The sequence below is a fragment of the Aulonocara stuartgranti genome (assembly GCF_965226115.1).
Source record: "Aulonocara stuartgranti genome assembly, chromosome: 22".
Taxonomy (NCBI): Eukaryota; Metazoa; Chordata; class Actinopteri; order Cichliformes; family Cichlidae; genus Aulonocara; species Aulonocara stuartgranti.
The window spans coordinates 6,784,935-6,812,240 of NC_138957.1; the positions used below are offsets into that span (position 1 = coordinate 6,784,935).

The 27,306-nt window shown below is 41.8% G+C and overlaps 3 protein-coding genes across 3 annotated transcripts; 1 reads left to right on the plus strand and 2 right to left on the minus strand.

Annotated features, from left to right (window-relative positions):
- Window positions 1-340: 340 nt before the first annotated feature.
- Window positions 341-7,478, plus strand: LOC309698897 (putative histone deacetylase 1-B). The gene is made up of 12 exons (XM_082521646.1): window positions 341-452; window positions 1,439-1,551; window positions 2,928-3,045; window positions 3,129-3,203; window positions 3,463-3,601; window positions 4,381-4,522; window positions 4,613-4,705; window positions 4,795-4,903; window positions 4,990-5,370; window positions 5,468-5,623; window positions 5,707-5,752; window positions 6,643-7,478. Exons 1-12 carry the CDS (start codon window positions 404-406, stop codon window positions 6,668-6,670), a joined length of 1,449 nt encoding a protein of 482 aa, XP_082377772.1. The 5' UTR covers window positions 341-403; the 3' UTR covers window positions 6,671-7,478.
- Window positions 7,479-9,551: 2,073 nt separating this feature from the next.
- eif3i (eukaryotic translation initiation factor 3, subunit I) lies at window positions 9,552-14,463 on the minus strand. Its single transcript, XM_082521645.1, has 11 exons — window positions 14,336-14,463; window positions 13,860-13,952; window positions 13,686-13,773; window positions 13,340-13,405; window positions 12,735-12,884; window positions 11,340-11,467; window positions 10,699-10,809; window positions 10,489-10,578; window positions 10,327-10,400; window positions 10,135-10,227; window positions 9,552-10,033 (listed from the first exon to the last, which is right to left on the minus strand). Exons 1-11 carry the CDS (start codon window positions 14,336-14,338, stop codon window positions 9,952-9,954), a joined length of 978 nt encoding a protein of 325 aa, XP_082377771.1. The 5' UTR covers window positions 14,339-14,463; the 3' UTR covers window positions 9,552-9,951.
- Window positions 14,464-15,772: 1,309 nt separating this feature from the next.
- On the minus strand, window positions 15,773-27,302 carry txlna (taxilin alpha). Its single transcript, XM_082521641.1, has 11 exons — window positions 27,220-27,302; window positions 26,410-26,609; window positions 24,392-24,649; window positions 22,123-22,214; window positions 21,641-21,811; window positions 21,273-21,467; window positions 21,052-21,171; window positions 20,873-20,947; window positions 20,696-20,788; window positions 20,508-20,603; window positions 15,773-19,066 (listed from the first exon to the last, which is right to left on the minus strand). The coding sequence occupies exons 2-11, from the start codon at window positions 26,597-26,599 to the stop codon at window positions 18,731-18,733; spliced, it is 1,626 nt and encodes a 541-aa protein (XP_082377767.1). The 5' UTR covers window positions 26,600-26,609; window positions 27,220-27,302; the 3' UTR covers window positions 15,773-18,730.
- Between the last annotated feature and the right edge of the window lie 4 nt (window positions 27,303-27,306).

A 27,306-nucleotide genomic window follows, 5' to 3' on the forward strand; every position in this document is an offset into this window, starting at 1 on the left:
CTTGGGCAAAACCTTGAAGTAAAAGGATTCTCGACACAGGGGAAGAAGAAAAGCTCATTCTTATTTTATCAGCTCACGGACTGGTTGTTGCTGGAGATTACAGTGACCAGTGACCACCCTCACATTGTAGAACTGACACGGGCTACTGTACGTGCAGAAACTTGCCTTCATTGCTTCTTGCAGCTTGAACCCAAATACCAAGTGCAACTGAAAACGAAAAGAAATCTTTGCCATAGAAAGCCCCGAAGGCAAACGGCCTACGGAGCGCACTAGGGCGCTCTTCGGTTTGTAATACCGGCGCCTCCCTGTAGGGCGGTTCAGCCTCTGTGATTGGTTGACAGGACCTCAACGAGTGCTCCCTGGAGCCACAGAGGAACCGGTGAGCACGGAACAGGGGGGTAAAATGGCGCTGTCTCAAGGAACAAAGAAGAAAGTTTGCTATTACTATGACGGTAAATATCGAACGTATGCATCTTGGTTTGCCTTGATATCGAAGTGGCATTGGAAGAGTAGGAAATATTACATGTATTTCATAAAGAATCGAAAAATGTTGTTATACCATCAGGCTAGCTAGCCGGTGTGATGAGCTAATGTTAGCTTGACTAACTAGCCTGCTTTAGCCACACGGAAAGCCTAGTTGGCTGTTAGCTTAAGCCTGCACGCAGCACACTGGGGGATCTTCATCGAACTTTCAAGTGCTTTAGTAAAGAGACCAGTTTCGTGAAATTGTTAAAGCATTTTAGTGGGTTTTAGATGCGTGTGGCTAATAAGGTCTTCCCTGCAGCGTGAAGGAGTCGTGAAGCGATCCGACGCTAATCACATCAGTGTTACTCGGGAATTGCTAACAACTTCCGAGAAGTGTGAACGATGTACCGGCTTCCTCTAGATTGGCGCTATCTAGCCCGGTGGTTTCATAGAAGTTAGAATGCGTTTGACTCCATTAAAAAAAAAATAATGTGCAGAATCGCATACATAAGAAACTTCTATAACACTGAACTTATACATTCCCAGCCGAATGATTTGGCTACATTAACGGGTGTATTGAGCGTGGTCCTTCTCTCAAGCCTTCTTGTGTGCTTTTTAAAATGTTTGTCTGGCAAAATAATTCCGATAAAAACTCCCACAAGTCAGCCCAAGACGCCCACGGTGTATTCTGCAGTAGTCGTTTCGTGAATGTGTTACAAGTTTTAATTAAAAAAAAAAGAGGTTTAGAGTTGGCCAAGTTCACAAAAAAGTCATCCTTACACGAAGCCTCGTAGGCTTTTTAACTTAAAGGTGTATTTGAAATGCAGATGAGCAGGTTTTGGGTTGAGCTGAGCTTGAATTTGGCATTTTTAGAAGAACTAAAATGCCTAAGGCAATGTGGCTTTTCTTTCTTTCTTTCTTTTTTTTTGCAATATCTAAAATAAACTTGTCTGGATGATGTTTTTGCCCACAGGTGATGTGGGGAATTACTACTATGGCCAGGGCCATCCCATGAAACCACACAGGATCCGTATGACGCACAACCTCCTCCTCAACTATGGACTGTACAGAAAAATGGAGATCTATGTGAGTCATACCACCAGACACATCAGACAGAGACACACACACAGGGTTTCTGCCAGGACTGATAGTACTCAGAGGCAAACTGTTAATGCAACTGTACCTTGCAACAGTTTTTAAATGGTAAATGGCCTGTATTTGTATAGCGCTTTTTTACACACATAAAAATGGGTAGTTATTTGCTGTTTACTGCAGAACTGCGATGAAGTTTTATAAAAAAAAATTTAAAATAATGGTCATCGGTTGCTGTTTTAACTGTGTTAAGCTTTGAACGATGTCCATGTTGAGTAACATTTATAGAGCTTCATGCAGCTGTAATTGTGGTTTATGAGTCTGTGACTTGTTCCTGTGCAGCCACAGTGAGGGTTTGGTCTCCAGCAGTAAGTTAAACTCATTCCAAATTGGCATTGGACTTATCCAGGGATCCCCTTTGTTACTGAGTCCCTTTCTAACTTTTATGGACAGAATTTGTAGGCAGCAGGTTAAAATCTCTAGGTTTGGTGAGCTCAGCTTCACATCTTTGCTTTTTGCCAATGATGTGGTCCAGAGGGAAACACCTATCAGGTGAGACGAACCTTCTTGTTTGCAGTATTCCCAGAGTATTTGGTGTCCCTGTGTATCACCACCCAAAATATCATGACGCTGTGCTGAATCTTTTTTTTTCTGCCCCCTACCTCTACTGGTTTTAATTGAGTGATAGTGTCTGGCTCAAACTGGGGGAACTGGGCTGTCAAATGGGTTTTAGCTGGAAGTTCAGACTCATCAGGTTCTTGTTTGTGAGCGTGAAGTCGTAAGGTTGTTTGTTTTTGTTCCTAATCTGATTTAAGGCCACAAACTTGGAGTAGTGACCAGAATCCTTTAATAATCCCTAAGGAAATTATGTAAAGAATATGGTCTTTGATACATTCAGTAGAGCTCAGAGCAGAGCTGCTACTCCTCAGCATCAAAACGAGCCAGTTGAGGTGGTACAGGTGTCTTACTGGGATGCCTCTTGGGTGCAACTTAGATGACATATTTGAGGTATGGTGAACCCAGAGGGGACTCGGAACATGCTGGAAAGATCGTGGCTCTCTGTTGCCGAATCCCTCAATATCCCTTCTAGACTGGTCATGTGACTTTGACGTCAATAAGTGATAGACGATTGATAGATAAATGGATAGTTTGACTATGGAAGGTTTCCATATTTGTTTTATCTCAGAAAATTAAATAAAAATGATTTTTGAAATATATCTCAAGCTGCGTTACATAGGACTGTCAGTTATATAAGACAGGTAAATAGGGCTTGAATGATGGGTTAGCCCTGTCTGTATTCACACACTTGTACCAAACTGCACGAAATGTTAGTTACAACTAACAATTATTGACAATGTGTGTTATTTCAGAGACCACACAAAGCCAGTGGTGAAGAGATGACAAAGTACCACAGTGATGATTACATTAAGTTCCTGAGGTCCATCCGACCGGACAACATGTCTGAGTACAGCAAACAAATGCAGAGATGTGAGTGCGCTGTTTTCTTCTCATTAATCCTCGGCTTTTCCTTCTGTTCAGGCGTGTAAAAACTGGTTTTCTCTTTCTTACAGTCAATGTTGGAGAGGACTGTCCAGTCTTTGATGGTCTCTTCGAGTTTTGTCAGCTCTCAACAGGTGGCTCTGTGGGTATGTTTTCCAAACACACTTCACATAATCTCAGTCCTTTTGTTTACAAAGAGCAGCTAATCAGAAGAAATTTAAAAAGGAAGGTGGATGCTAAAATGACTTGTTTCAGACAGGGTGAACTGAGAGGCCCAGAATAACATACATGAGGAATATTTTGACTGTTCAAATGCAAACTTACAAGAATCAAAATACAGTTAAAACTCCCCTTAAAAGCTCCATCAGATTGTTTAATGTTGATTATTCTTTTTCATTCCTGTAGCTGGAGCAGTGAAGCTGAACAAGCAGCAGACAGACATCGCCATCAACTGGGCCGGTGGGCTCCATCACGCCAAGAAGTCAGAGGCCTCTGGTTTCTGCTATGTCAATGACATCGTGCTGGCGATCCTGGAGCTGCTTAAGTAAGCAGCACAGCTGTGCTCTGTTTTTACATGACTGTATATCCTTGTCCTCTGTCAAAGTCAAAGTCAACTTTATTGTCAATTCTGCCACATGTACAGGACATACAGAGAATAGAAACTACGTTACTCTCAATCCCTAGATAAAAAAGCAAATGAACATTTAAATATAAGAGTGATTAAAAAAAATGCAGGTAAAATAATTAAAAAGTAAAAATTTAAATAAATAAATACAATACAATTTTACATATAACAAGAAAGCTATACAATATACAATATAATGGGTAAATGACATTGGGTGTAAACCAGGCAGAGTAGTGCAAATAGGCAAATAGTGCAAATGGAGATTTAGTAATGTACGGTAAGAGATAGTGTAACAACAAAGTCTTATGAGGTAATGGCAGTCCAATGCTCCACAAAGTGACTGGTAACTGGTGCAGGCCAGTGAGTGAGTCAGAGTGTGTGTGTGTGACAGAGTTCAGTGAGACCGTGGAGGGGAGAGGGGGCAGAATCGGGAGGGAGTTAAGCTTCCTGACAGCCTGATGGATGAAGCTGTCCTTCAGTCTGCAGAGCGCATTTATGAAAGCATTCAGAAATGCTCTGTTAGGCTCCCTGTCTTTGTCCTGTGTCTTTCTGAGTGGTTGATTTTCATCAGCATTTATTTGCTTTTAAGTAGAAACACACACTGGGTGCACTTTTGGAGTGTTTTTTGTTTTGTTTATGTTATTATACAGTAGTAGAACTGTATAAGTTTATTAACTGAGTTCTATGCCATGTTTCAGATACCATCAGAGGGTGTTATACATTGACATTGACATCCACCACGGTGATGGAGTAGAGGAGGCCTTCTACACCACAGACAGGGTCATGACCGTGTCTTTCCACAAGTATGGGGAATACTTTCCTGGCACTGGAGACCTGAGGGTTAGTTTTCTTACTCTTACGTCTGACACGTGACCAGTGCAACTTGAACATGTGTGACCATGAATTCAACAATATTCCCAATGTGTGCAGGACATTGGAGCAGGAAAGGGCAAGTACTATGCAGTGAACTACCCCCTCAGAGATGGTATTGATGATGAGTCCTATGAAGCCATCTTCAAGCCTGTAAGTTTTCTTTGATAATGTTTCTGTAGCCAGCAGAGAGCATGTTCACTGTTCATGTTCTGACTTTATTATTACTGTGTATGTGTTAGGTCATGGCTAAAGTCATGGAGATGTACCAGCCCAGTGCTGTGGTGCTGCAGTGTGGAGCTGATTCTCTGTCTGGAGACAGACTGGGCTGCTTTAACCTCACCATCAAAGGTATAACCACACAGTCCAAAAGATAATGCTCAGATCTGCCTTTGTACCATCAGGAATTTCACGCCAATATGTGCTGACTCCTACAGGTCACGCCAAGTGTGTCGAGTACATCAAAACTTTCAACCTTCCTCTGCTGATGCTGGGCGGCGGAGGCTACACCATCCGCAATGTGGCCCGTTGCTGGACCTACGAAACCGCTGTCGCCTTGGACTGCTCCATCCCCAATGAGCTGCCGTACAATGATTACTTTGAGTATTTTGGGCCTGATTTTAAGCTGCACATCAGCCCCTCCAACATGACCAACCAGAACACCAACGAGTACCTGGAGAAGATCAAACAGCGCCTGTTTGAGAACCTGCGTATGCTGCCTCACGCCCCCGGTGTCCAGATGCAAGCGATCCCAGAGGATGCCCCTCACCCAGACAGCGGAGACGAGGAGGAGGAAGACCCAGACAAACGCATCTCTAGTAAGAGACTTCAGGAGGAATTATTTTTTTTAGGATTAAAGAAACAGTGGCATGAGGATTTGTACTGATGCCTTTTTGTGTGTGTTCTGTTTTTCAGTCCGAGCCCACGACAAGAGGATAGCCTGCGAGGAGGAGTTTTCTGATTCTGAAGATGAGGCGGAGGGGCAAGGCGGGGGACGCCGGAACGCAGCTAACCACAAGAAGGCTAAACGAGTGAAGAAGGAGGATGAGAAGGGAGGAGAGGAAAAGAAAGGTGAGGCTAGTGAGACAAACCTATCGTAGAACATGATTAAAGATAACAGGAACAGTATTTACCCATGTGTCTTTGCTTCCTAGAAGTCAAAGAGGAAGAGAAGGAGGAGGAGAAAATGGACACATCAGGGTAAGAAACATTCAGACTGGGACAGAGTGGTTCACTTTTACTTGTCTCGGTTGTTCACTGGATATGGAGTAGAGAATTTTGACACCAGGTTCCCAGCTTGAAGCAATTTCAGATTCATGACATTGTGGTTTGTAACTGGTTGGTGTAGTGGTTTCTTGCATTTATCATTTAGGGTTTTCAGTTAAAGCCGTGTGTGTAGTAAGGCAATGCTGTCTACCTCTCTGCATACTGTGTGGCTCACACACAACAACAAAGCAGCTAATGAGACAACAAGAGGCATATAGTGGAGTTGCATTGCATGATTTGACCTACTTTTTAGTTGTTCTTTAGACTTGTAGTTGAAGTCGTTCAGTCGGTTTTTAAGTGTTTAAAAAAATGGCTTCATGCATACAGACAGGTGTATTAAGCTCCAATCAGAGGAGCTGCGTACCACACACATTCATTTATAGAAAGAGGTGTGAGGCATGAACAAGCAAATGATCACCGTCCATCACCTCCCTAATCTGTTCTGCAGCTGGTAATGTTGCTGTATGAAAGTACTAATGATTATTCAGTGCTGTTGGTAACTTGCTATGGTTAGTAAAAGCACGAGGTTATTGGTGTGTCCTGGCACACTGCTGGCTAATCAGTTAATTAGTGATATGACCAAAGCTTCATCTGATTGGACAGTTGTTTTGATAAAGAGATACAGGAGTACAGTGTGGGTGTAATATGGTGCTTCACTACATGACGTTCATAGTTAGTGTTTGAGAAAAGGGCTGGTAACAGCAGATAAGTTACTGAAACTGCTAAAAGAAAGGGAACCCTCTTTGTCTTTGTGTTAGCTGTTTAGATGATGTTTTCTGAGTAAACTCAGTGTAGTAACTGTAGCAACTTCTAACCTGTTTCAGACCAAAAGAAGAGGTGAAGACGACCTGAAGACCGGCACACAGAGGAATGGATGGTTTTATTGTTATCCTCAAGCCCCTCTTGATTCCTGTATTCTCCCGCTCCAGTGATAGGGCCTTTTTCTATTCCTGTTTTTATTATGTGCTCTTAGAGGCAAGCCTGATTTACACTGTCACCTGTTTACAAGCCCAGTAATGCGCCGGTATAAACCGCACCCGCCTGGTGCTCCATGTAGAATAAAATCAATACATGTGAGCTGGTGTGTAAACCAGGTTTGCTCTAATAATATTTGAAAGCCACCCAGAGTGTTACTGTTCCTATCCTGGTATTTCACTCGGAAGTCCCTGCAGAGATGTAGATGATTTCCAAGTGCTCACATGCAAAAAGGCTTCGTTAGTTTTCAGACATCTATTTATGATACTGTGATACTGAATAACCAGCATGAGGCACTGTTTGCCTCTGTGTTGCTTCACTAGTGAATGCATGTTTAGATTGGTCTCGCCTTTAGCATGTACGTATTACTGCCTTTGCCCAAACAGTCCCCGATCTCTGCTCAGTAACTTATTTAAAATCACGAGTACAGTCCCCTCAGCCCATTTTCCTATGAATATCTGCTCTGTTTTTTTATTTTCTTCCTCCATTGTGTGTTTATGTAAGTATGAGTGTGAACCTCTTCTGGGGTTACTGTTGGGGTATGAGTGACTTATTTTAGATATTTTGTACCATTATACATGAAGGTGGAGTGAGCCTCTACACGTGCTTGTTTGGAGTTCTATCCTTGTGAAATGTGCATTATCAGAACTTTGTTATAAAAAAATAAATAAAAGATAAAACAGAATCTTATATTGTCCTGACTTGTTATTCGTACTGACACTGTAAATTAAAGATACAAAGGCAAGCCAGAATTTACAGTACAGTGCCACCTAACTTGTCATCAAGAGCAGCGGTCTCCAACCTTTTTTGCGCCACGGACCGGTTTATGCCCGACAATATTTTCACGGACCGGCCTTTAAGGTGTCGCGGATAAATACAACAAAATAAAACTAGTACTGGTACTGTAAAAAAGAAGATTTATTCATAACACACGTGAAAAGACCCAGGAAAACAGAGTTAACGATAAAAACGATAACAAAATAACGCTGGAAACCGATAAAAACCCTGAAAACTATACATTTCACACCTGAGCCTCAACTCTCGCGGCCCGGTACCGGTCTGAGGCCCGGGGGTTGGGGACCGCTGATCAAGAGTGTTTTAAGAAGACCCAGCTCCCCAAGTTTGCTCGATCACACTTCCACATGCAGTGTACTGAACCCCAAATTGTCCATGCACGTGGCTTTGAATGCTCAGAGAAAAAAATGGCTACAAGTACATTCGGTTCTGATGACGTTATTAGAGACAATTTCCTTACCACACCCAGACAGTCTTGGTGCCTGTGGAGGTTAAGGGCTCAGAGTAGGGAGTTGTTTGGTGTCAGCCAGCTTCTTGCAGAGCGTGAGATGAGGTTTTCTATTGTATAATCACAGGACGGTCTGAACTATCAACTTTTTCTGGTCCAGCCCACTTAAGATCAAAGTTTGACATCCCCGTCCTACAGTATTGGTCAACTGCTTGTAACCACTTGAAAATTTCACACCTCGTGGATATCGTGCAATTGTACAAAAATAAATCTTTCAAACTAAAAACTGCAACTTACTAATAAAAGTTCCCATTTTTTCTCACCCAATATGTGAATCAAGCATTAATGCAAAAACACTGAGTACACAGGCCAACAGGCATTTCATTAAATATGCAGATGACACAGTCATTGTAAGCCTCCTTCATGGTGAAGAGGATTCCCATGGGCCTGTTGTGGATGAGTTTGTTTCGTGGTGTGATCAGTCCTCCTTAATGATTAACACCTTGAAAACCAAGGACATGGTTATTGACTTCAGGAAGACATCCCCCCATCCTGCGCTAACAGTGGTAAATGGTGCAGCCATTGAACTGGTGGACAGTTACAAGTATTTGGGGGTTGTTCTTGATAAGACTCTGTCCTTTGAGTAACATCTTGCTGCTACAGTGAAAAAGGTTCAACAAAGACTGTACATTTTAAGGAGGTTGAGAGGTTTCAATGTTTCATCTGAAATGACTTTTTTTTTTATAAAAGTTTTATTGAATCTGTTTTAACTTTCTGTATCATTGCTGTACGGTAATATGTCCCTGAATAATAAGACCAGACTTAGCAACCTGGTTAAAGTGGCTGGTAAGATTTTAGGGAGGTCTCAGGTCCAGCTTGTGGACTTTTATAACAGGCAGGTGCTGAGGAAGGCCACCTCTGTCCTGTTGTGTTCAGATCATCTTCTCTTTAATGATTTTCAACTGCTTCCATCAGGTCACCGTTATAAAGTGCCTGCAGTGAAGACAGAGACATAGATTGTTTTTTGTACCTGCTGCTATTATTAAAGTTAATAACACTAAACCATAAGTGTTGTTGCCATTGCACATTGTACTTTTTTGATGAAAAATCTAGGTTGTTTTGTCAGGCTTATATTAGATTATTTTGGAGTGTGTATGTGATGTGTTGGTTGTCTGTACGGACATACTGCAAATCAATTTCCCGTTAGGGACAATAAAGGTACCAATACCAACACACTGTACTTCGATGTGTAAACGTTTTCTCACCCTGCTCTCCTCCTTGGATCAAGTGTCAGAGCTGCAAACCATGTCTGACTTGGTAAAAACTGTTTAAGGTTTTACAAAGAGCGATCGATTCGTTAGCAGATCACTGAGCTTAGTAGAGAGAATGGAAGAGGTATGTCCCACATGAGAGTATAAGAAACACAATCACCACTATAAACTTGTATCACTCCACACTGTTCAGGCTTATTTTTACTATCAAGTGCTATCAAAATGAGAGATGACAAACTGGAACAACTTTTTAAGGTATTTTATAGCGATTTTTGGCAGAATGGCTTCACAACAGAAAAATGATTGATAAGTCAAATTCTTGTCAAATTAAATACACTTCAGGAGAATGGGTTAAAGTCCAGTCACAAAATATGTAGAGATCCAGACGCCCCTGATGCCACAGGAGTGTCAAAAGTGATGTTAGATAAAAAGCCTTACAATAAACACCACACTCTCGTCGGCTCTATTCCTTTATTGTGAAGTAATCTGGGAGAAGTGTACAGCGTAGACCTTTGTTGTACCCTGACTCCAGATCAGTTCAGATGAAGGGGAGGAGACAAAGTGCCGACTGTCCGTTATTCCTCTTTCCTGACTGGACTGAGTCTGATGTCAGCTGAAGCTGTGGGGTCAGGCGGGCTGGCAGTTTACGCCTCCAATTCAAAGTCAAAGTACTGTGGGTCAAAGTAATGAATCCTTACGTATCCGTCTTCTCCTCCACTGCTGTAACTGCACAAAACGACAACAGCAGGAGAAAAGTGTTAACAACTGCTTCAACCACGCTGTCTGCATATTTGAAGATGATGGTCAGGAAGACGGTCGTCTTTTACCTCTTGCCGTCAGGGTGGAATGCCACACAGTTGATTGGGCCGAAGTGACCTTTGACCCTGCCAAACTCCTCTTCATAGGCAGCATGGAAGAACCTGAGTACAGCAAAGAAGGTGGTTACCACCACAACAGGTTCCTGAAAGGACTAAAATCAAGCATTAAAAGGGGAATCCACATCTGTCACGTTAGCTTACCTGGCCTCAAACTTCCCGATCCTGGTGGAGGTCGTAGTGACCTCCATGGCCTCCTGTCCACCTCCCATCACCACCTGAGTGACACAGCATTGAGTAAATATTAAATGTCAGACTGATCCTCTGTGCAAAGGACATGCAGCACCTGTGAGGGGCTTCTCTTACATGGTCCATTATCGGGGAGATGGCAGCAGAGTTAACAGGTCTCTCTGTCTTAAATGTCTTGATGTGATCCAGAGAAGTCGAGTCAAACAACTACAAGAACATGAGGAACATGACCAACACTCAGTAACAGCATCAGAGACATCTGCATGTGACGTTTAAAGCGAACGTACATCAGTGACCTGATCTCAGAGGTTGTGTTTAAAGGCTTACCTTAGCAGTGTTGTCCTTGGAGGCAGAGATGAACATCGTCAGATCCACAGATGTCTGGATGTCATTGATCTGCTTGGTGTGCTCCTTGGCCTTCTTCAGGATCTCTCCAGACTGTCCAAAACATGAAGCATGTTTCAACATGACGCTTTGAAGCGGGATTCATTTTTTTCTTGTTTCAAGCTCCGCATTTTTATTCAGGCACTCAACAATTCAAAATAAGCCTTGTTCATTTCATGTTACAGTGGACCTCATCAGTTCATCCTGTCTGAAACAAGCAGTTTTGGCTCTGCTCCCTTTAAGCCATTTCTGTCCTGATAAGCTGCCTCTTGCATGTCTGAGATAACCATACAAGGACACCCTCTCTGACATCACACAGGGCCAGGGTAGGGGAAAAAAAAGATGGTGTGAAACTGTTTTGAGCAGTCTGGCTTACAATGACTCCTTGTACATACTCTGGTGTCATATGAAATTCTGGTCATGTTTAATATGAGCAATCACCATGGTAACAGCATATACAGAAATCAAGGGAAAGGTGAAGAGGCTCCATTTTCGTAGCACTGTGGGCTGTGTGTAGATCGCACGTTGCTTTCTATGTTGCCTGTTTAATACATTCCCACATGTTCCCAGTGTGTGTGACAAACCTTGGCACTAAACTGGTTGATCTCTCCGTTCTCATGGCCGGCAATGACAAATTCTCCCAGAGGTCCCCACACAGCACTGGTGATCTTGTGGTCACTGCATGGTACGGTCAGGTAGGGCTGGTTGTCCTCTGCAGAGAGAAGAGAGAGAGAAATTACAACTTTATACCACTGACATGAGCCATAATCCGCATATACGGCAATAATTCCACCAATACAGTAAAAATCTCTAAATTAGAGCTGGGCGATATAAGATTTTTTCATATCACGATATGTTTTTTTCATTTCAGGCGATAACGATATATATCACGATATAAGCCAAATAACTATATTTGTAAGATTTAAATGTGCCGTTGCTCACAAGTAAAATGTGAAATAATCAGCAGCTTGTTTTGATTTAAATATTTATTTCCCATAATAAATAAAATATTGCAAAATAAAATATAAGGCAAATATTGCAAACTACACAAAAGGCAGCCGCTAAAGCGTTTAAGTTTCAAAATAGAACAAACGAAACAGACTAAATCGTCAATTCCACTTAGAAACAAAATATTAATTCTAAAAATAAATGGTTTGTTTTACAGAAGAACAGAAAAAATTGACTAACTTTTGTCAATATCAAATAAACTGAGAACTAAAAGGAAATTCTCAATCGCTCCTTGTTGTATAGCTGAGCTTTTCAAACAGTTTTAACAGTTACTTTAGTCTGACAAAAGCCGAATGACGAATTAGCGCTTCCAGTCAGAGATTGAGCATGCACCGCTTCATTTCCAGACTTGCTTTTGGCACAATTTACAGTGCGCGCTACTCTGTTTTTTGTCAGAGTTGAAATAGCAGAAATACCTTCACACTACGGAACTTCTATGGCTCTTCCATTCAACAATCTCTCCGGCATTGGAACGGTCATCTGTTTTCTCTTCGGTCACGCTCTCAGTTGATTTTTCTGTAGTCAGCACACTCATTTTCTCCATTACCCGGGCGGCACGGCGGCTGGCTGCTTCCCAAACAAATACACATGTGCGGCTTGGCACTTGTGCTGTACGTAACAAGTCACGTGACGTGACGCTGCGACTGTGATTGGTTCGGCTCTGCGCTACTTAATTTGGATTGGCTGTTCTTTTTTTTTTTTTTTTTAAGAGGACAAGAGTGGTGAGGCCTATCGCAATAGTTTTTTCTATTGAGAAAAAGTTAGTTCGCAATATATATCGTTATCGTTCTATCGCCCAGCTCTACTCTAAATACATATAAAACTGAGACAAAGATGAGTTACTTCACACTGGTCTATGGAGGACAATGTGCCCAATGGTGGCTTCAAAGCACCTCTGATGTGTGACTCTTTAGTCTTGTAGCCCTTTTTCTTTAAAGATCAACATGACTGCTAACACTGTGTATATGCACCTATCTGCTGTGGATCCCGCAGGTCAAAGAAGTTCAGGAAACACTGGTAACCCATCTGCTTATCTGTGGAGAACATGATGATGTTGCCGCTGAAGTCGAAGCCGCACGTTCGAACAGCAGAGTTGGTGTTGAGCAGAGCCAGCTGTTTACCTGTGGACGACACACTGTGGGCTTTATGACACTGTAGAAGAAGCTACTTCCGGTTAGAGATTGTCTCATACCTGAGTGGTTCAGACGATGCTGCAAATATGGCATTAAAGTGGATACATTATGTTTTTCCCTTTTCTCTTATACACCGTTAAAATGGTCGATGCTTTTATTAAACTCAGACAAAATTTAAAATGACAAGTAATCCCCACAAAATCCTCAGTTTTTTTTTCTACCCATGGCTCTATATGTCATTGAAAACTTAGGCTGTGAGCACAGAAGCCCCACCCACCAATCAGAATATAGTTACACTTAACATGAAAGGAGCTAAAACAGCCAGACTGAGAGAGAAGATCAACTGAGGGAGCAGAGCAAAGCCCAGTATACCACACATGAAGATTAGTTTGAAATCATGCAAAGCTAGTGAAAGAAAAATGATTAACTTGTTTTCAACCTACCGGTCTCACAGTCCCACAACCGACAGCTGTTATCTGCTGATCCTGTTAGCACATTTTTAGTGTCCCCTGAGAGAAGACAAGTTAAGGATCCAAACATGCGTATCCTCAGCACAGACACTATCACAGGATTACAAACTCATCCCAGAAAGTTTGCTCTGTTCATCTCGATGTCACATATCTAAGACCACCTCAGCTCATGTTTTTACGATGAACATAATTACTTTAGTTGAATTTCCTTACCTGGATGATCGAGCATGCACGATCGATACATTACAATCTCAAACTACATCCGTTTGCTACAAAAAAAAAACTTTTCCAAGCATTTTTTCCAGAAAAATAAGGATACAGTCACAGTCCACACACCACACAGCTCCTGTGTGTCCGTTGTAGGTACCAAGCCTCTCGCCATTGACCGAGTACCATACGTTAGTTACCTGTAGAGAGAGATGATCAACGAGTTGGCCAGCTGCAAACAAACTAACAAACAATGGATGAGTGAGCTTGGCTATTATGAACCCACCGTGTCTTTAGCTACAGAGAACAACAAGTCTCCTTCTCTGTTGTACTTGATCTGAGTGATGGACCTCTCGTGGCCCTGGAGCAGGATCGGTTTCTGTGAACAACACAAACATTGATTTTAGATCAGCAGGTCGCCCTGTTTCAAAGGGGAAACAATGCGCAGGGCTCTACGATGACGAAACAACTATTAACGTTGAAATGCTTAGCAAAACAGCGAACGAGAGAAAATGGCAAAGAAGAAAACGGGAAAGCAGCTTTCCACTTGTAGCAACCACCACAGGCCGGCGAAACCTCTTTTAGCTACACCCAGCTAACACTAGCTCAAATATAAGCTGTCGCTGGCTAATTTTCGAGCTAAGCTAACGGTAGCACCAGCAGTTACGCTAGCTAAGCTGGAGGCGATCCTGGTATCAACAAACCGCTTCATTCGAAAACAAATATTAGCATCAGGAACCATTTACCAAGGAGCACACTAACCATTTTTGTCAGCTAAGTGTCGGCAGCAAGTCCAGTATTGTCGCCGTTCCGCCCGTTGAAAGAGAAATGATGAACACTCGTGTTTCATGCACCGGAGCCGCGGCGGAAGAGGAAATGTTCTTCTTCTCTTGGCAGATGGGGAAATCGCATTCGAGCGCATTACCGCCACCTTCTGATTAGGAGAGTAGAGTAAGGCTTAGGGTTAGTAGTTAAAAAGAAAATCCCCAAAATCTCTAGTCTTTTTATCTTTTTTGAACCCAATTATTCCAACATATTTGTTGAGGCTCCAGTCTGATTAAATTCGTTTTCACCAATAGTCAAAGGAGCTTGCAAAGAAAAGCGTCTGGACTTCTTTAAGTTGCTTGAAGACGTTTCACCTCTCATCCGAGAAGCTACGATGACCTGGATGACTGAGAACCTTCACAGACATATTTTCACCCATACTATAAACAGCGTATATATTGCTACAGATAATTGTAATTTATAACAGTATATCATTTTAACTTATTTCCACATGTATAATTTTCCCTTTGCCTTTTCCTCAATTTTACATTTATTTGAATGTAAAAACACATAAAACCAGTATCATATATATGTATCAGGTCACATTTCACTGCGTGTTATACCTGTATAACCATGCATGTGACAAATAAAGAATCTTGAATAATAATTCAATACCAAGTCCAATAATTTGTAGATGCAGGCGGGGGAAATGATCATTAGGTGAAAAATAATAAATTAATTAATTAATTAATAAACCTATCAGGGACTTAGCAAAAAAGTGTAGGTGTGTTATTTTTTTGTAGTATCTACTATAGAAATTCATGTTATTGTTTTTTAACTTTGCAGCAAAAAACTCAGCAATTTTCTGAAAATAATATAAAAATCTCCTGTTTTATAATACAGGTCAGTCTCAGCAATGAGCTAACAGAACGTTTTTTTCTGCAGCGCGTTCATTTCTTACAGTTTAAACCCAAAGAGTTTTGTTGACAGATTACTTTACTACAGTAACATTTGTCTACCATGCAAGACCTGAGATGTACTATTTAAATTGCACATCATTTCCTTATAATTAGATAACTCTGGGATTAAACATTTAATTCAACCTCTTTTCCCGCTTATAGTATGGGGAGCTTTACTGGGCTGGCCCCTTAAAGCTCAAATTGGGCCATACATGGTCAATGACATAAAACATCTTTGACATCCCTGATCTTAAAGGTCTGAAAGTCCAGGGACTTCTGACACTCTAAAATTCGGCACAGTATCGAAAAATGTCTGGAATTCCTGAACAGTTAATGCGGCATTTTTGGAAAACCACCTCGACTTAAAATCCACCGTGGTGCTGTAACTGAGGCAAAATTACACACATACTCAAAACACAAGCATCACTGACCAAATATTTATAGAAGCATCAGATAAAAGCTTGAGTCTAGAAGGTCAAAGCTAAGTCAGTTCTTTTATTTAACAAGAAACAAAATATACAGAGCCAGAGAAAAGTACTGCAAAAGACCAAAAAAACAACAAAAACAGAAAGATCTTTGGTTCCTTCTTATGGTGAGTGAACCTCTCAGTCCACTGTGGGACAGGAATGAATCTGTCCTACGGGACAATGGAAGAGATTAGGTTTGTCATTGCGATATCAGATGAAAATGAGTCGTCACTCTGTTCCCAGTGCTACATATTATGTAGTACACAAGAATGTCAGAAGACACGTGTTCAATGGTCCATTAAGAGGCGGTCTAACTTTTCCATCTGTATTCACATCGGCTCAGTCGGTGCATCTTTCAAGAGATTCACAACATTACACTCAACATCGAAACAATCCGGTGTAGCTCAAGTGTGGGCCAAAAGGAAAAACAAATCTATATGTGTGTGTGTTCCTCTGTGAGATGTCATGTGTGGTACAGCACATCCATGCAGGACAGTGGATATAATAAAAATACATTCTCAGCTGAGTGCTTGTCAGATCAGACTGCCATAGAATAAAACCAAGACACGAGCGTTGCATAGAGGTCTTTGAACATTCAACTGGGAAAAACTGAAAGTACTTCTATCACACACACACACTCACCATACACACACCAGACAACCATGGAGTTTAAAGAGGTCATTACTGCAGAGTGACAAACCCGAACAAAATTAGCAAAAAGCAACTGACGTCATAAAACTAAAACTCTTTAGCAATGCTCTAAATTAATGGAGAGTATAGCGTGCTCTGCCAGATTTCCACATTTCAATGACAGATTCATCTTCCAACAATGCAGACGGACCAAAAGTTCAGGAATGCAAGATATCGGAATATTGACAAGTAAAATGATTGGTCGATCAGTGGCTGATATTTATCTGATGTCACATCAGTAAGGTGCTGCCTTAATTTTCAAAAATAACATGCTTAAGTGCCATAAAATTGTCATTTTAAACATCAGTACGACGCTTTAATAAGTGGGACTCAAATTTCAGGACAGGCCTAAAAATGATTTTCTGTTTTTATGAATTGAACCTGCTAAAAATATTGTGCCTGATGCTGCTGTTAAGACTTCACTTGAAAGAAACACATAATGTGAGTTTTAGGATAAACACTGACAATCAGCGGGCAAACTGAAGCAGACTAACTGGACACACACACACACACACACACACACACACACACACACACACACACACTCTGACTCTTTACACCATAAAGCAGGTTGGCTTCACCTTACAGCAGTGTTGCTGTTGTTGCCGGGCCGATTGGACCGGAGGTGTAGGAAAACAGCACAACACAGAGGCGGTCGGTGGAATTACATGCACACTAGTAATGAGGTTAATACGGACATATATTTTGGGATTGTCAGCTAATAAAATAATATTTATTAATTGTCAAAAAAACATGATGAGATCTGAAGATGATGCGACAAAAACCTCTGGGCCTGAAAAATGTGAACACACAAAGTGCCAGAAACTGCAATTCCTCCAGTGGCCACTTGAGGCCTGCTTCAAAAGTCCATCCCCAAAGCCTTAAACTTTAATAAAAACGTTTCCAGCCTGGGAAAACAAATCCCTTCATAACACCACCATGATAACCTGTTATCCATGTGAATCAATGCCTGCCCTGACCGACACAGGGAGCTAGAGTAGTTAATTGCTGTTTGCTAGGTCAGCTAATTCTGAGCTGGACAGCTCCACTATGTCTGTGCTGCTGGGACCTTCTGGAAGATTTTATTAAATGAAATTAGTTTGTAATCTAGCTTGAAATTCTACTATTTTATTCTGTTGCAGGCATGTGTGCCTTCGGTTCGCACCCCTACAATTTATGAATGCAACCAAGCTAATTAGCATTAGCTGTTAATTTAATATTTCCACATGCTTGTACAAAGATGAAAAGTCACTTCTGACTTTGAAAATCCAACACAGTCGTGGCAAAAACACTAAATTTGAGGCTTTTAAATGTGACTTAGAAACCAAAGGGTGATGCCACTGTGGCCACCGTTTACATACAGTCTAAGAGCAATATTAGGGCCCTGGAGGTTATTTCAAATACGTTATTATAATCAATATGTTAAATATGGATAATGCTTTTAAAAGAGATGTTTCTGGAACTCTCATGGTGTGATTTAAAGCAGGAAATAAATTTACTCAGAGTATTGAGTATAGGAGTACATGTGAGTTCAGAAACGGAAAGGAAGAATATGGCAAACTTCAAAACAAGGGGAACAAACTCGAGAGTTAGAAATGAAGAGTCAGAATAATAAACACTTGCTCTGGATCTTAGTAAATAGAATGAACAAAGTGATGTAGTTAATGTAAATTTATTCATACGAGCTTTATATATACTTTTACTTTGCTAAAAATGCTTTGATAATTTGTATATACACAAATTTAGATGTGTTAATATGACTACATGGCATAGTTTATGTTGTTATGGTGGTCCTTTATGTCATCCTTGGTTTCTGTTCTTTGATCATTTTTACACATGTTGACATTAATATGTAGATAATAACTTGTAAATATGATCACTATCCTTTCACTATAGTTATTTCTGAAAGTATTGTAATAATATTAACTTGCGTGGCTGATTAGTTGCTTCCTGTAGATGAACACACTCGATAGATGCTAATAAAAACCATGAAAACCAAATTATTGCAGAAAATTGCATTATACATTCACGGTAACTGTGTGATAGTGTGCATGTAATTACACCAGCAGACTGTTTTGCAGAAGATTCTGGGAGATTACAACTAAACCCTTCTGTCAAACGCTGATCTGGTATTCTGGCCTCGTACATAAAGGTGTGACTTTGCAGTTTGCTTCGGTCCCAGTGTTTAACATGGGCTCCATCCAGCAGAGGAGTAGTGGGTTGCAGGCTGGTGGCTTATCTGTGGGTGGTTTGAAGAACGTGTGAGCAGTGCTGCTTCATTCCTGTGCCTGGACAGGCTGAGTGTTTGCCTCTTCCAGCAGGGTGTCTGTGTCCAGCTGCGGCTCACAGGGGCAGGAGTGGGAGCAAGAAGAGGTGGAGGCGGTGGTGGTGTCAGGGGCAGGGCAGGTGCCAGGCTCCAGCAGAGAGTCTGTAGGTGGTGGAGAGGGGGAGTCAGTCCCTGGGTTGGAGGTGGGGGCTCCCTCTGTGCCGCCGCTGAGGCTCTGGACCTTCTTGTTCAGCTCATTCCGTTCGACTTTGAGCGCCCGCCGGAGCTTCTCCAGCCGCTGGACTTTTCCCTGAAGTGCCTCAAACTCACGATCCCGAACGGCTTTCTGTGAATAAACACACACACACACACACACACACACACACACACACACACACACACACACACACACACACACACACACACACACACACACACACACACACACACACACACACACACACAAAATTACAGCAACTGTGCTGTCAGCTTTTTAGCCATCTGTGCATTGAAAAACAGAAGATTCCACTTTCAGCTGTAAGGAAGCTGAAACATTGTCATGTTGTCACAGAAAAGATTCCCATTAGTGAGGTTTTTGGCTTCTTGTATCCATAAAACGAGTAAGCATGGATCTGTTTAAAACCCTAAGAGAGACCCAAAGGCAGTGACATCGTTAGGACTCTGGACTGAGTCACCTGTGATGTCATAACCTTGCTGCAAAACAAGACTTGCAGGTTATTCTACTGTTCATGTGCAAAGTCACCAAACTTTTGGTTTGACTGGAGATTTGATGCATCCACTTCCTACACCCACACTTGCTTAAAAAAAAAAATGAATAGAATCACAAATGAATATAAACACTGCAGCCATAATAAACTGTCTACGTAAGATTCTACTGTCTAGAACCGTGGCTTGAAATTTTAAGGTTAGGTTACAAATGTGATAGTCTGTGAACCAAATGTGATGTCAACGAAGCCTGTAACCATTTATACTGCAGCTTCATGCCAATTTCACTGCAGTCTTATCATAAAGTATAAAAAAACCCGACTAGAATACAAATAAAGGAGGTAAATCGACAACAAAGCTCAGCTCAGCTATTGTAGCATCACTTTTAGCACACGCCTCTGTTCACAAGGGTAAACAGGTTGAGCATAGAAGGGCCAATAATCCTTGTTCTGCTCTGCAGCTCAAAATAGTGGCACATACTCCACTATTTATGTGGCATCCTAAAATAAACTAGCTGCAGGTTAATTTGGGGATTGCCCTTCATCTTGTTAGACAGTTAGCAGCGACTGCCCCTTCAAAATAAAAGCAAGGATGTTGTCCACTAGTATACTAGTGGGGCTGTTCTCTAAGACAGCTGAAAAGATATACAGATTTTTAAATAGCTACACCAGGGGTGTCAAACTCAAATACACAGTGGGCCAAAATTCAAAACTGGAACAAAGTCGCGGGCTAACATTAATATTTATTGAAAGAAAAAAAAAAAATCTTCCTCCAGATTTAAGAATGAATCTCTTCTTATGAACTCAAAGAAGTTTTGCTGAAAAACTGAATATGGAACAAGCAAAGCTTAATACTAAACAATATATATATTAGCTGTATAATAACAGTAGGCCAGCTCTAATAATAATTTGGTATGGCTTCGCGGGCCAAATGTAATTAGGCTGCAGGCCAAATCTGGCCCGCGGGCCAGAGTTTGACACCTATGAGCTACACTATTCAAACACAGATCTTACAGCTTCTTAACAGCAGACGTGGACACAATAAGCTCAAACCAGCTTTACCTCCTCGGCCATCTCCAGCAAGGCCTTGTTGCTGCTCTCCCACCTGGAGCGATACATGGCCGTCTCCTTCTCGAGCTTTTTGATCTTTTTAGTCATCTGTAAGCACAAAGCGAACAAGACTGTCACCACAGCCAATAACCACGGAGACGTTTCATTCTTACACCTTCAAGTTAGTGGAGTCGCCTCACCTTCTCCATCTCCTGCTTGAAAGTGGTGAAGACCTCATTGCTCTTGGACAAGGTGGTCTGAAACTCTTCAAACTTCTCCGTGTACAGTGATAACTAGTGAGGGAAAACAACAACCTTATTTAAATGTTAAAGTCATTCCCGAGTTCAGCTGGAAAATCTGAAAGGCTGATGGGAAACCTGCTGCTTGAGGTGAACTTCCTGCTGCTTCATGAGCTCACACATCCTCTGGGATTCTACTGCTTCTTTTAACAGCTGTGGAGGGAGAAAACAAAGCCGTTAGAGATTGATTGTTGCATGTGTAGATTCAGTCTTGTGCTTGGACTGTGTATTTATTTTAAAAAGAAAAGGATAATTACAAAGTCTTTCTCTCTGTCGTGGCGGTCCTCAGACTCCTTGAGCAGCTCCTGGGCCTGGTGCAGTTTTGCATCCACCAGCTGCTGCTGCAGGTCTTTGTGCTTCACCACTTTCTCTATGTGCTTTTGGGATTACAAGGTCAGACAGGCGAGAGTTTCAAATAACTGAGGACTCACTGGTGGCGCTTTAACCAAGCGGGTGAAGGAAAACACTGCCTACTCACTTCTTCGCGGAGTTTGTACTGTTCATACAGTTTCTTCAGCTTCTCGGCGAGCTCTGCGTTCTCCTGTCGAAGGCTGGCGTTCCTCTCGTCGTGCTGCTGCATCTGAGCCTGGATGTCGTTCAGCGTCACCTGGAAATGAGAAGTCACCTCCTTCCTTTTCTCCTCCTCCAGCCGGGTTCTTTGCATTCCTTCGTCCTGCGGAGACACGATGATGATAATGACAACGAGTGCTTTTTTTATGTGATCGTCAGCTTTACCCTCCAAACTGTTTTCGCTTCATCAGTAAAATAAGACTAAATTTAAGGAGTCTCTGTGCATGTGCGTTGTGTATACATGTAAAAGATAGAGGACAGGGTCTGTTTTTGTACCTTGAGTGTGCGGTTGTGTCTCTGCAGTTCCCTGCACAGACTCTCCAGCTTGCTGCGAGCCAGGATGGCCTTGCTGTGTTCGTTCCTCAGGTTGTCTTTCTCCTGGACCAGCTGGTTCTGCTTCTTCTGCAGCGCCCTCATCTGCTTCTGGGTGTTTCGGTGCTCTTCCAACTGTAAAACACACACATGCTCTTTCAGGTGTGACACCGCCAAACTAACATTTATATCTTTTTATGCAGGACGCTGCCTTGCTTTCCTATAAGACACGACAGGACAAACTTGCCTTACACACTTTCAAATGTAAGAATAGTGCACGCAAACAATATGATGCTTGGGTTGTTTTTTTTTGTCCTTAGAGGCAGACTGGAAATTTTACAGCAGTTAAAATGTTGCTGTTAATATGTTTTGAAGTATTTGTGATCGTTAACATAATAACAAAGACGTTTACAGCCAAAGCTACAAACTTCAGAAGAACTACTCACCAGTTCAGCATACTTCTTACAGAGGCCTGCGAGCTTCTCCTCGGGGGTGCTCAGTGTGTTTAGAGTCTGCATGAGAAGTGTGATCTCCTTCCCTGCTCACAACAAAGGCAAATAAAAACATCAGGATGGAACCTCGCCCACCTCACACAAATGTTAGCAGCTTTTTAAACTACTACAAACTGATGGATTTTGGATGGACATTTTTAAGAGATAGGCCAATTTACAGAAGGCAGTGTAAGATACTTATTTGTAGAGGTAGCAGTAGTGAGGCGGAATGCACATGTGCACACATGCATGAATGAAGAAGCAGCAGCAAATCCTGCATACGTTTGGTCTGCAGTAGGGGTGGGCGATAAACGATATACGATAGAAACGATATAAATTTGGCCAACGACAGAGATTTTGACTATACCGCTCTATCGCGATAGCGCATGTTGATGATGTCATCAAGCTGCGACTGTTTTGGTCGAAAGCATCGCAGCGGCTAAAACCATTATCATCTGCAAATTATGCCGGACGACAGTCATAGCAAAGAGATGAAGCACTTTTGAAATATGGGGAAATCCAAAAACTGCGCTTCCTCCACTTCCGTAACAATGATTCATTAATGTTGAATTCTCTCGCAGCTGTTCTAGTCCCATGTTGTTGCAGTATATTAATAACTAACCTTGTATTGTGGATGAATGATCTCAGTTGTTCTCCTGACTGAAGTTTGGCCCGTGTATAGCATCCTGCTATGCGATTGCATTTGTCCCTGACCACCAGAATCCCTCACGTTAACTTTTATCGAGTGGAAAAAAAAAAGTTGGTGTTCATCCTCCAGCTTCACTGTGCTAATGTTATGCTAACATAGCTGTGTCGCTAGCAATCACATAGCACAACATTATATACCAGGTAGTCCAGTAGTAACCCTGCAAACGCCACTGCTGTTTAGTTTTCTGTCTTCATTTATGTTGGAAGTGGTAGCAGAGCTGTACGTTTTAATTAGTTTAAATCTCTCGGTCAGAACTTGGTATGAAATGTTTAGGTGGAAACTAGCGAGCTAACTTCCTGTTAGCTTATAACTCTGTTAAATTTAATAAATTCTGTTTTCATGGATGTAAAACTTAATTGTTACACCCGATAAAGCAGCAACGTTGATGATTTAATTAAAGATGAAAGAATTTAGACCGTTTTTAACTCTTAGTGTTCGTTTGACTTTGGGACCTGAAGCGGATGGAGTTTTGGACCCAGATTACTCCGCGAAGCTCCTCACTACGGCAGCCGTAATGCTCTGACAATCCATCAAGCAGTGCGGCTTACCAAAGTTGTACTAAAACATATCGCCCAGCCCTAGTCTGCAGCACTGCTATTTTAAAAGAGTAGACAAGTAGGCCACAGATGTATTACAGGCAGCACTTTTACAGTGAGCCGAGCAGTTTGCGGTGTTTCATGGTTTTAGTCACATTTCAAAAAACTGCAGAGAGCACAAGCTCAGCAGTGAACACACACAGAGCTCTGTGCCACAAATCCACTTATTTTTCTAACTTTCCTTAGATATAGAATCTTTCACTTAACACACTGAAGCATCTTTAAAAATTAATCTTTTAATGTGACTCAGACAGACCTGACGCAAACGTGACAAACAAGAATGTCTGACTCCCACGTTATGTCGTTCAGGTACTACTAAGTGCAACTCGAGATTCTGCTACTCGCAGCTGTCTGAGAGTCACATTATTTTCTTTTATCTTTAATAAACACCTGCAGACACAAATGCAGGAAAAACAAGAGTCATGCACAAGTTTACACAAACATTACATTAAGTCCAACAAGACATTAACAATATGGTATCTAATGTTTTGTGTCCTCCTTCTAAACATATCACATGAGCTGCCATATACAAACTTCAGGTTTGTCGAGCAGACAACAGCAGCCCTTCTCTGGATGAATACTGCTGCACTCCATTAGCGCTCTCAGAGAACAGCTGCCTCAGCCTGTAACATCTGTTACAGGCTGTATTTCAGATCATGTTGAGTCTGCTTCTCTTTGACCTGAAATGCTATGCCGTTATTGAAAAGATACACAAAATCTACTCGTTTTATATCGCCTGATTTGCATTTCTGGACTGTGCTGGTGATTACCGAAACAAAATGGTTTTGTGTGCAGTCATAAATTTGCATTTTCAGTAGATTACTCACAATCTTTCCACTTGTGCAGCGCGCTCACACTAATTTCTCCCACTTATTCCTATAAATCTGGCCAAAACACTGAACACACTTCCCCCTCTTACCTAGACCCTTCACTTTTTTCTTCTCGTGAGTTTTCTTCTGCTGCTTTCCCACACCGCTGTCACCACCGTTGACTTTGCTTTCCTCTGGCTTGTCATCTTCCCTCTCATTGGTCAGGCCATTGAGCTCTGGGCTGTGTGACTGGCCGTTAGCTAAGTCGCTGGCATCGTCTGAAATGCTTTCCCGACAGTAGGTGCTAAGGATGTCCTCCAGCTGCCGGCTCAGCTCCTCTGCCATGTCACACTGAGACAACGGAGCCTCTGCAATTACACAGAATGGAGGGGAAAAAATGACTAGCTGCTTTTCTTCTTCTGAAGTCAAATATGTTGCATTTTGGGTTTTCAGTTCATAATAATTAAAAAAACAAATAAATAATACAATGTAGAATTAAACAGTTACAGTGAGAGAAATATGAAGCTCACTTGCTACAAGACCGTGTTGGAAATGATACTCCTTAAAAAAAACAAAAAAACACCCAGATTATCAGATCAGCAACAGTTTAGAAGTTTTATTTACAATATCTTGAAAATAAATGAGAATCTTTAATTGATTTGTGACTTTGAGATGCTTTTAGGCACCGTCCTCAACCATGATGCACATCTGAAGGCCTGTGACTGGCGTTATCATCATCACAGATGATCACATGGTCAGCATTTCTACTTCCTAACTGTCACTTTGGCCGTGCTGGATCTCACTTAGCAAATTAAAGGCTTAAGAATAAGAAAAATGAAACAACAACAGAGAGCAAACTATTCTAAGCAGTGTAGAGTCAAACATTAGTGGTGCCAGCATTATAATATAGAGCTGGAACCTGCTATTAGTAAATTCTCCTAACACTGCTTATGATGCTTTCATGGCACTGAAACTGATGCAGACACTTCATAGCTGGAGTTTGACAACTGAGATGCAGAAAATGAAAGAGGCACTGAGCTTTTTGATTGTATACTTTATCATACTGCTGTTAAATGCTGAATGTTGTTGTTTTTCGCAGCAGTATTTTAATTTATCAGTGAGGGGATAACTTTCTCTCAGTATAAAAAATAATTATCCTAGCATCAATGTAAGGACAATATAAGACTGCTGAAACTATTGGAATGGACATGAAGGAATGTACAAAGAAGAGGGAAAACTTCCCTGAAAAAAAATTGACCACAGCAACAAGCGAGGACCCAGGAGGCACTGCATGTGAAACACTGGGACAAGGCCCTAATAATAATAATAATAATAATAATAATAATAATGTGTATGTGTTAGTCCCCATAGGGAAATAGTTCCTCTGCATTTAACCCATTCACCCAGTGAAGCAGTGGGCAGCCACCAATGCAGCGCCCGGGGGGCAGTGTGTAGGGACGGTACCTTGCTCAGGGGTACCTCAGGGTAGCCGTTCAATGGAGTTGAACCCCCGACCTTCCGATCATGGGGCCACCACTCTACCTACTGAGCTATCCCTGCCCTATGTTAATTAACAAATATTGCATCAGCACCAGCATAAATGCACTTACATAGGTTACATCTTGGGCTCTACAAAGTTTCCCCACAGAAGTCTACAGCAGGCTGTAGAGTACAACCCCCCCCACAGGTTGTAGTGGGAAGGACACACTAACTAAAGCACTGGATCACATGTTGCTATTAGCAAGCTTCCTTGCTTCAAATCAGAATAAGAACCATCACGACCAACTGCCAGGCCAATTAGGTAGACAGCAGATGAGTAATTTGCAAAAAAAGAAAGATTTTAGCGCAGGAATTTATAAACTATACCGGACAACTGAAAAAAATGTGTCCTCCTGCCTCCTCCTTTCACAGGGAATAAACAGGTACATGCACCCTTCGGGTTGCATGTAGGTTAATCAATGATATAGAGAAAAAAGCTCTACTCCTACATCTTGGTTGCTTGGTATACATACGCATGCACAACTGGGAAACAAGATGATAAACTTGAGTCACAATGACTGATGATAGGAAGGTTTTAGCCTACTATATAATCTAGTACAGCTGGGATTGACATGAATTCACAGTTTACCTCCCCCCGCCCCCTCCTCGCCCTGTGGAGGTGTATCCGTCTGTGGTGTCTGTGGTTCAGACTCTTTGGGGCTGTTGCTTTCCAAGCTGTCCTTTGCAGCTGCAGGTGACTCTGTCCCTGCTGCTGCTGCTGCGGGTGGAGCATTCTCCGCAGCCTGAGTGGTGGACTCTTCGGTATCTTGTTTTTTCATCTCTCGTTACCTGTTACAAGGAGAAAAACCTGCCATGGTTAGCTCAGAGGGATGGAAATAATAACAGCAAGTAGACTTATTTATTGAGCAACACTTAACCGTCAGCGCAAATGAGTCACAGAACATTAAACGTAATAAAGTTTCTCTTTTCTAGCCTAATAAAGCCTCGGCTGTATGGGGACACAAACAAAGTGGCAGCAGCTGAACCACAAGCGAAATAAACCTATAGTTACTCCTGCTAAGCTATGCTCCTTCGCAGTGCAGTAACGTTTCCTGATGAACTTGTTTTTAAGTTTTGGTTTTAAGACAGGCTCCGCACGATTGGTTTGGTGAAACCTGAACTTTAGCCTGGAAATTCATATACATTTCTATCCTCCAAACATTAAAGAGTAACTTTTTCTAGCTGCTTTCTTTTCTACCGTGCCCTGTCCCCATTAGCTTTCACTTTGCGTTAGCTAGCACAAGCCGCCAGAAGCAGCTAAACTAGCTTACACAACTGCCAGGTAGCCGCTGTGAGCTCGTATATATCAGGCTCAAACTACTGAAACAAAAAGACACACTACACGGCTACCTGCTTATAAATGATACATGTTGTTTGTAGGTAGTATACAACTGTTTACCTTTAGAGTCAAGGAGGAAATTGCTAATGTGTCTGTAGGTTTCCTTAACAGCGTGAGACAGAAAAAAAAAACCTCACTTCCGGTAAT